Here is an 8406-nt window from a genome sequence, read left to right on the forward strand (position 1 = left end):
TTCCTCCATGTCCTTGTATGTCATCATGGTGGCTCCAAAGTGTTGAAAACTCCACCAAAAACTCCATTCTTTTCCCTTTGCGCGCGTTGTCCTCTTCATGCTTGATCATGCTCCAATGTTCATTGTTCTTGTCCATAATAGGCCTTTCATTTGTAAGCAAAACAAATGTATCCAATTTAGGCAGTATCATATTCTCATGAACATTAGAATCGTTACCAAGAAATGTAAGTACCTGGTAAATTAATTGGCATGTGCGAGCTCTAGTAATTGGTCCAGTATATGTAGCAGCAGGGGTTGTTGGTGTAACTGTAGTAGTGATGTCCTCATCAACTGGTTGGCAGTCTGGGGGTCCTCGGCCCAGCCCATACTTTGGGGTGACGTAGTTAGCACCTTCCTATGTAGGACACCATCACGGGGGTGGTGGCATTAGTGCAGGCACCCCAGAGCTCTTCTTATTCCCAGCTAGTGTGAGTGCATCTGCAATTTCACCTGATGTTGTGTGAATTATGTGATTAGAGGCCCGCTTCCTGCTAGGGTCAACGACAAACATCACGACGTCACGGTCGTCATCTAGATGATCATGTGGATCAACCACTCTGTCACGTCTAGCTAAACCACGACTTGGCCCTCTACTAGCTTAGGCACGACCACGTCCTTGGCCTGATCAACCTCTGTTCCTGCTTTCACCAGGGGCCCAAACATGCTCCCCTAAACCATGATGCACAGAGATCCTTGGAAACTAGCGCCACCAGTGCATGCACGCCGTCGCCATGCTCCCTGTTCTGGTACCCTAGATGACCACAAACAACACATGAATCTGGCAATCTCTCGTATGTAACAAAGAAAATTAGCCTCTGCCCATCTCTTTGAAGAGAAAGCGTTTTCAATGGTTTATAGACATTAATCCTAACCCGTACTTGGAAGAAGTTTCCTTTGAAATCCTGCACTCAACACAAACAAACTCTCCCAGTTTTCGTTTCAGATATTTGAGCAACAGAAAGTAACCATCAAGAAGGTTATGGTTCTGAACCCATATCTCTAGAGTGTGAAATTTGATTGTGGAAGGTTTAGCGAAGCAATCGTAGGGCGCAAGGTTGACCGTGTTATCTCTGAAAGTCCACGGTCTGTCCTCTATGACCCTTTCCAAGTCTCTCGGGCAGGAGAATTGCATGGTGCACAGGTTGTCTTCCAAAGGCTTTGATATGCACCTCGGCAAGGTCCTAGGCCACATGCATGTTCTTGAAAAACAAAAACTGGTTGTAAGTCTTGTCCATGCGAATCCTAGCTATAGCCATCTAGCATGTCGCCTCCTCTAGTAGAAGCTTCCTCCTGTAAAACTACGATGTCGTCTAGCTCCTCCTCTGTCAGACCTAATCTTTTCATCATGACCTCAACTTCACTCACGTCGCCACCCGAGTTTGAATCCATCGACTCCATAATGTTTCTGGGCCTGAAATTGTAACCTACTGACCCATGTCACAACCCTAGACCCGTAGTCCCCTACCGGAACCCACCAAGACCTCGCAACGTTGCAAGGGTCATCCCTCAATCAATCCAAGTAGGTTTAGCGCAAAAAGATGGTAGGGAGGGATGAATTCTCAACGCCGCCGCCGAGAGGAAACACTAGAAACACTGGTCCTTAATTTGATTATTACGTACTTGAAGGTGTGCAGACCATGAACGTTACCGGCCGGGCCTGAGTCGGGCTTACTCTCTCATACGAACCCGCGTGCATGGAGACCTACCCAGGTTCCTCCATCACAGTGTGCACAGACACCATACAGTAGATTCGTAAAGGCTGGCCCAGGTGACAGACAATTTACGGGGTCACAACGGAACGTACCTATCACTAGTCTACCACGAGAAGCAGAGTAGCAGTAGAGTAACGCAGAGCAGGTGGCCCGCTCCTGTTGGGCTACTCCTATTCCGCCGGGAATCCCGGGTTACGTATTTCCCGTTCGAACGAGCGACTGGCCCTGGCCGTAAAGCGAAGATCGGCCGAGATCGCCGTCGCACGTCGTCATTGGCTAGCTGGCCATCATGGCAGGCGGCATTGTCCAAAACGCCCCTCTGGTTTGACCGCCGCAGCCGCTGCGTTTTCCGTTGATCGGGTTGGTCACCCAGGCCCGGGGGGCATGGTGGGCAATTGCTCGGCACGTGCAGACAGAGAGAGAGAGAGAGAGAGAGAGAGAGAGAGAGAGAGAGAGAGAGAGAGAGAGAAGCGCTGGAGGTGGAAAGGGAGGAGCGCGATGGTGCAAATCTACAGGGGAGTATTTGTTTACCGTGATGATTCGCCTTTGTGGGCTTGCTTTCCTGTCTCGCCCGTAGGGTTCAGCCTACACGTTCTTGACTGCGTCTCATCCGGTGGCCCGCCGACCAGGTGTAGGAATTGATTCTGTGGGTTCAAATTCGCATCATCAAGTGCTGGCTTGGCTTGGCTTGGCTTGCTTGCTTCCTCTTTACCCCTGGCCCCTGCGGTCTACGGAACCGCAGCAGTAACATTTCAAGTGCTAATCGATGGCCATTGCCCACTAGCGGATCATGGTGATTGATGCCATGCGTAGCTTCTGCAGCAAGTCCAGTCGCCCGGGCCAGACGGTGGATTGAAAACTACGTACTTACTAAAACCACGATAAGTAATTTGGAACGGAGGGAGTATATGCTGGTACGTACTTACTCCGTTAATTACACACAGTATGTAGTAATATTTACATCTGGTGGAAGAACGGATCATGTTTTTTCCCTTGAAAAGAACAAGAATGGATCATTTCTCGTCTGCACGCAATACATGCTTGGGATGAATACGGCATCCACAATCAATGTACTGTACCGCACGCCTGCCGTCACTAGTGCCGGTACACTAATATCAGCCACGTACCACACCAGCTGCTCAAATTTCCCTCGCAAAACAAAGCAAGGTTCGAATTCAAAACCTAGTCTACTGGACCGAGCAGGACTAGGAGTACCTTCCAAGGGGAGCAAAACAAAGCGACCCACAGACGCACGGCCCGCGCCACGCTTTGATTGCGTTCGCATGCTCTCCTCTCCTCTCCTCTCCTCTTGATGGCAAAAGGCATCATCATGCTTGCTTACGGCGACACACACACGGCGGTACGGTCGTACCATCCGTCCATGTAGCGCAGCGTGGTGCATGTTAAAAGATACAGAGATGCACGTGTACCCTGTTACCTGCATGTTAACACACGTAGACCCACATGCAGGCGGCACCATCATCGTGCGCAACCACAGCCAGACCTGCAAGCGCAAGCGCAAGCGCGAAGCATGCATGATGGCAACCATATGGGCCAACGGAACCAACAAACCTCATATTTCTTTCTTTCACTGTACGTTTAGATTATGGAGTACCAAAGGGAAGCCTTGCACTTGCATCTTGCATGGATGGATTGGCTTTTTCCCCTCCTCCTCCTCCTCCTTTCCCCACTGGTCTTCCAGGCCTATTTAAGCAACTTTTGGCGTCACCTTTTGCAGCCGGAGCTAGCTTTGCGAGGCTAGCTATAGCTACAAGGAAGGAGAGAATCCGTAGGAGATAGGGAGCTGGGTCTTGTGATCTTGTCCTGGCTCGGTGACGTCCCCACGATCACTCATCGTCAGATCTCAACACCCAAGGATATCTTGGTCCGTTGCCTCTTGGCGGTCGTGGGCGGTACGCTCGTGCTGGTACGTGCGATCCATATGGCTGTAGCCTTTTGCCATGCCCAGCCTAGCAGTGGTTCGTACGTGGTATATGCGCGCAGTCATGTGTGCATGCCCGCGCCTGCGAAGGAGGGAACAGTGACTGGGAGTCGAGCTTCTGTTCACCAGCGAGAAAAAAGGGAGCACTGGAGACGGTCTAATCGCATCTCCGGCCGCCCGTCCCGATCTCTGTCATGCGCGCGCGTTATTGAAATTTGTAGGGTTGCTTGGTCGATCTGGGCATGCACTGGACCTACTGTGTGGAGTTTGGAGTCATGCATGCGTGCATTGTCTTGTTCCGTGGCCGCATCTCCCTCCCTCGTGCCGCTGTTGGGTTTGGGTGTGGGCTTTTCTTGGCAACTTGGCCGCTGGGGCTGGGGGGCAGCGGCAGATGGGCAGTGGAGGGCCCGGCCAGGGATAATAAAATGAAAGATGTTCCATTGTTTTCCTTCTTTCCTCCTCACGTACAAAACATATTTGCAAGTAAGGCTTTGGGTGCCAAAAATGAGTTCCCATCCATCCTTCTCGAGCTGGCCACCTTTAAATTCCCCTTTCTTGTTCGAGTCTTTTTGGGCGTACGCTGTCCCTTTTTGAACCTTGGGTCGCCCAAAATCTCTTGCATGGCAAATGTCGCTTCCTTGGACGTCGCTAATCCATTTCTTTAATAAATCCTTTAATGAATTAATTAATTAACGAGAGAGGGCCCCGCGCTAATGGCTGCCCTCATCGCGTAGGTAGCCCCCTTTTTATCTCCGGCCCGACGCCATCCACGCGCCCCCTTCCGTTTCCCTCTCTTATTCAAACCTCCCCTTCTTTTTCTACTAGCTCACTCACGCTTCCCACTGCTCTCTTTGTTCACTAGCAGGCCCTGCCCACCGCCGCCTCTCGCCGGCCGGAGTCCTCAGGTCCGGCGATGGGCAAGGCGGCGCGCTGGATCCGGGGCTTCCTAGGAGGCGGCGGTAAGAAGGAGCAGAGCAAGGACCAGAAGCCGATACCTCCGCCAACCAATGCCAAGCGGTGGAGTTTCGGCAAGTCGTCGCGGGACTCGGCGGAGGCCGCTGCCACCGCTGCGGCTACGTCGGCGCGCGGGGGCAACGTTGCGATCGCGAGGGCGGCTGAGGCGGCCTGGCTCAGGTCGGTGTACGACGAGACGGAGCGGGAGCAGAGCAAGCACGCCATCGCCGTGGCGGCCGCCACCCAAGCGGCGGCCGACGCGGCCGTGGCTGCGGCCCATGCCGCCGTCGCTGTCGTGCGGCTCACCAACAAGGGCCGCGCCGCCCACGCCGGCGAGCACCGCGGACCGGCGGCCGCGGCGGTCCGGATCCAGACGGCATTCCGAGGCTTCTTGGTAAGCATCAATCAGAATACAGCGATCTCCTGCTGCGCTGTGTTCTTGCCGTGACGAAATCTCGCGCTGGTTTGCAGGCTAAGAAGGCGCTGCGTGCGCTCAAGGCGCTCGTGAAGCTGCAGGCGCTGGTGCGCGGCTACCTCGTGCGAAAGCAGGCGGCCGCCACGCTGCAGAGCATGCAGGCGCTGGTGCGCGCGCAGGCCAGCATGCGCGCCCACCGCGCCGTCGCCAGCGCCGCTCTCCCGCAGCTCCACCATTCTTCTTTCCGGCCGCGCCGCTCCTTGGTAGGCCATCAATTAAACTACTCCGTATATTTTTTTGATTCCGTTTGTCAACGTACTCCATCTGTAATCAATGGCGACGATTCTAACGGAAATCATGTCATGTGCAATGGTTGTGGTGCAGCAGGAGCGGTACGCGGACGACACGCGGAGCGAGCACGGGGTGGCGGCGTACAGCCGGAGACTGTCGGCGAGTATCGAGTCGTCGTCCTACGGGTACGACCGGAGCCCCAAGATCGTGGAGATGGACACCGGCAGGCCCAAATCTCGGTCGTCGTCGCGCCGGGCGAGCTCCCCGCTGCTCGACCCGTGCGAGGAGTGGTGCGCCGCCGCCAACCCCATGTCGTCGCCGCTGCTGCTGCCGTGCCACATGCCAGGCGGCGCGCCGCCCCGCATCGCCGTGCCGACCCCGCGCCACCTCCCGGAGTACGACTGGTGCGCGATGGAGAAGGCCCGGCCGGCGACGGCGCAGTGCACGCCGCGGTACATGAACGCGAACGCGCCGGCCACCCCGACCAAGAGCGTGTGCGGCGGCGGCTACTCGTCGTCGTCTCTGCTCAACTGCCCCAGCTACATGTCCAGCACGCAGTCGTTCGAGGCAAAAGTGCGGTCGCACAGCGCGCCGAAGCAGCGGCCGGAGCCCCCCACGAACAGAAAGCGGGTGCCGCTGAGCGAGGTGGTGGTGGTGGAGTCCCGGGCCAGCCTGAGCGGGGTCGGAATGCAGCGGTCGTGCAACCGGGTGGAGGAGGCGTTCAACTTCAAGACGGCCGTTGTCGGCCGCCTCGACCGCCCGTCGACGGGGGCCGTCGAGAATGACCGGCAAGCGTTCTTGCAGAGGAGGTGGTGATCTGCTCTGCTCTGTTCTAGCTACTTCACACGGTTCATGGCAGTGAGACGACGAGAGCTCTGCGTAGTAATTAGCAATAAGAATGCGTTTTGAGGTGTTCTTGGGAGCTCTCGTCCCTGCTTTCTTTTTGTTCTTGCATTCATCGTTGTGATCAATCATGTGATTTGTGTTCCTTTTTCTTTCTATTTTTTGGTTATGTGTTTGCTGGTCGCAAACAAGTGTGGTAGGAGAATTTGATTCATAGCGCACTTTGATGTAAATTCTTTCTCAATCCCTGTGTTCTTCCATTACGACTCGTTCTGTTGTTTGCTTTTGCTCTGCATTATGTTTCTTGTTGATTCCGAGCTTCAGCCGGGTTTCGTTCCGTTGATAAAAGCATCGTTGGAATGTGGGCGTCAATCCCTCTCATGCGTCATCGTGTCAATAAAGAGCATCTATAGCCGAGAACATCAAATCCGGACAGGGATCAGGTGACATGCACCTTTGCATGTCACCGTGTGACTTGCGGCCCAAATTCATATTTAAATATTGTAAAAAAATCTAAAAAAATAATGCATGTTCATAGCACATATTAAGATAATCTCTAAAAAATTCAGATCAAAATTCGAAACATACACCAAGAAGCAAAAAAGAGAAACTCATATGTGAATAGTATACGGAGAACCATTCGCGACGATTTTTCTTTTTTGCTTCTTGATGTATGTTTCGAATTTTGATCTGAATTTTTTAGGGATTATCTTAATATGTGCTATGAACATGCATGGTTTTTTTTCAGATTTTTTTACAATGTTTAAATATGAATTTAGGCTGCAAGTCACACGGTGACATGCAAAGGTGCATGTCACCTGATCCCTGTCCATCAAATCCACTCCTCCAATGTCCGCGGATGTGTTCGGGCACGTCTGCATGCACTGACCGAGCATTCTCTATTTTGTTGCATCCACACTCGTGTATGTCAAATCCAGCCCCTCATATCCATGCAATACATGCACGTATGGAAATAAACGCAGGCGTCAACGAACTAGCACCAAGTCTAGTTATATCGGGCATAATTGTAGCATCAGCGATCATCGGACAACCAAAAGATGTGGTTTCAATTGAAAAGTACCATAAAATACGATTGATAAAAAATACTTAATTAAACGGGGAAGGGCATCGGAGTCGTCCGACAGCTCCATGTGACACCCGACAAGCCTTCAGAGCAATCATTCCTTCTCCTCGGCGTGCCTTCGTCGGTGCCTTCCACCGGCGATAGTGAGCCGAGGCCTTCATCGCCGCCTTCGCCGACGCCTCGCGCTCCGACAACTCGATAGTGAGCCGGAGCGCCTTGGCGTTCTTCCGCCACAATCGATATGCATCTGTCTCCGCCATTGTCAAGGAGCGTGGGAGGACGGACGCAATGACCACGTCCTCGAGATTAACCGGCGCGTGCGAGTGCCTGTCGCCTTGCCTGCGGGTTGCTCGCCGCCATAGCCTCCCTCGCGCGTTGCCGCTTGCGACGTGCGACCCGCGCCTCCGACTCGGGCGTCCTCGACCTGCCTGGCGCCGGCGAGGGCACAAGCACCCAACGGTGCTCGTGGACGCTCTCCGGAGGTAGAATGGACGTGGTGGAGGCAGGGCGGATACCTAGAGTGGGACAGAGCGGATTACGTCCCACCGGTGTTGCACGCCAGACAAGACGGCCCGGCAACGTCGCCCGCACTGCGATGGCAGGCGAAGGGGAACGACGCGTCACTCCATGAGCTACCTCCGCTCCTGTCACGCCCTAATCTAAATGGGAACGGCGCAAAGCAATGCGGAGAGCGACCGCGTTGATGTCACTCTCGTCGCCATTGGAGTCGGAGCCGCTGCGTTCGTCCGCCATGGATCGGATTGGGAGAGGAGAGGACAGATTGGGAAGAGGGGGCGGCTTGTAAAGAGGAGGACGGAGAGTGGAGTGGACTAAGGTCAAGGGTTCATCGAAGGGGATATATGTGGGGCGGGGTGGGTCGGGCTGACGTGGCGGACGGGTTCGGGCCGCCCCATATTTTTCGGCTGGATATGAGAGGCGCTCGACAACCCGGGCGTCTGAGGACGGTTTGAGGCACCCGGAGAGGTCAGTTTTTTGTGACCGTTCACTGACCTGTCAGCCTGCCCAGCGTTTGCGACAAGTTTGAGGTCGCCGGCTGTTGATGCTCTAAGAGCGTCTACAATCGTAATTGCCTAATCCGGCCCCTATACATCCCCGAACGGGCCAC

At 54.2% G+C, this 8406-nt stretch overlaps 1 protein-coding gene across 2 annotated transcripts; it reads left to right on the top strand.

The window, feature by feature from the left end:
• The first annotated feature begins 4157 nt into the window (after positions 1 to 4157).
• Positions 4158 to 6477, top strand: LOC119368175 (protein IQ-DOMAIN 14-like). Of its 2 annotated transcripts, none has more exons than XM_037633509.1 (3): positions 4158 to 5041; positions 5119 to 5325; positions 5450 to 6477. In XM_037633509.1, exons 1-3 carry the CDS (start codon positions 4607 to 4609, stop codon positions 6167 to 6169), a joined length of 1362 nt encoding a protein of 453 aa, XP_037489406.1. In that variant the 5' UTR covers positions 4158 to 4606; the 3' UTR covers positions 6170 to 6477. The 2 variants fall into 2 exon arrangements, with proteins under 2 accessions (XP_037489406.1, XP_037489398.1); XM_037633501.1 differs by having other exon boundaries at positions 4225 to 5041; positions 5447 to 6477.
• The last annotated feature ends 1929 nt before the right edge of the window (positions 6478 to 8406 follow it).

This window comes from Triticum dicoccoides, chromosome 1A (assembly GCF_002162155.2).
Source record: "Triticum dicoccoides isolate Atlit2015 ecotype Zavitan chromosome 1A, WEW_v2.0, whole genome shotgun sequence".
Classification (NCBI taxonomy): Eukaryota; Viridiplantae; Streptophyta; class Magnoliopsida; order Poales; family Poaceae; genus Triticum; species Triticum dicoccoides.

Coding starts and splice junctions, on each gene's coding strand:
- LOC119368175 (XM_037633501.1), top strand. CDS start 4,607: ATGGGCAAGGCGGCGCGCTGGATCCGGGGCTTCCTAGGAGGCGGCGGT. Junction 5,042..5,118: donor CGGCATTCCGAGGCTTCTTG/GTAAGCATCAAT, acceptor GCTGGTTTGCAG/GCTAAGAAGGCGCTGCGTGC. Junction 5,326..5,446: donor TCCGGCCGCGCCGCTCCTTG/GTAGGCCATCAA, acceptor GTTGTGGTGCAG/CAGGAGCGGTACGCGGACGA.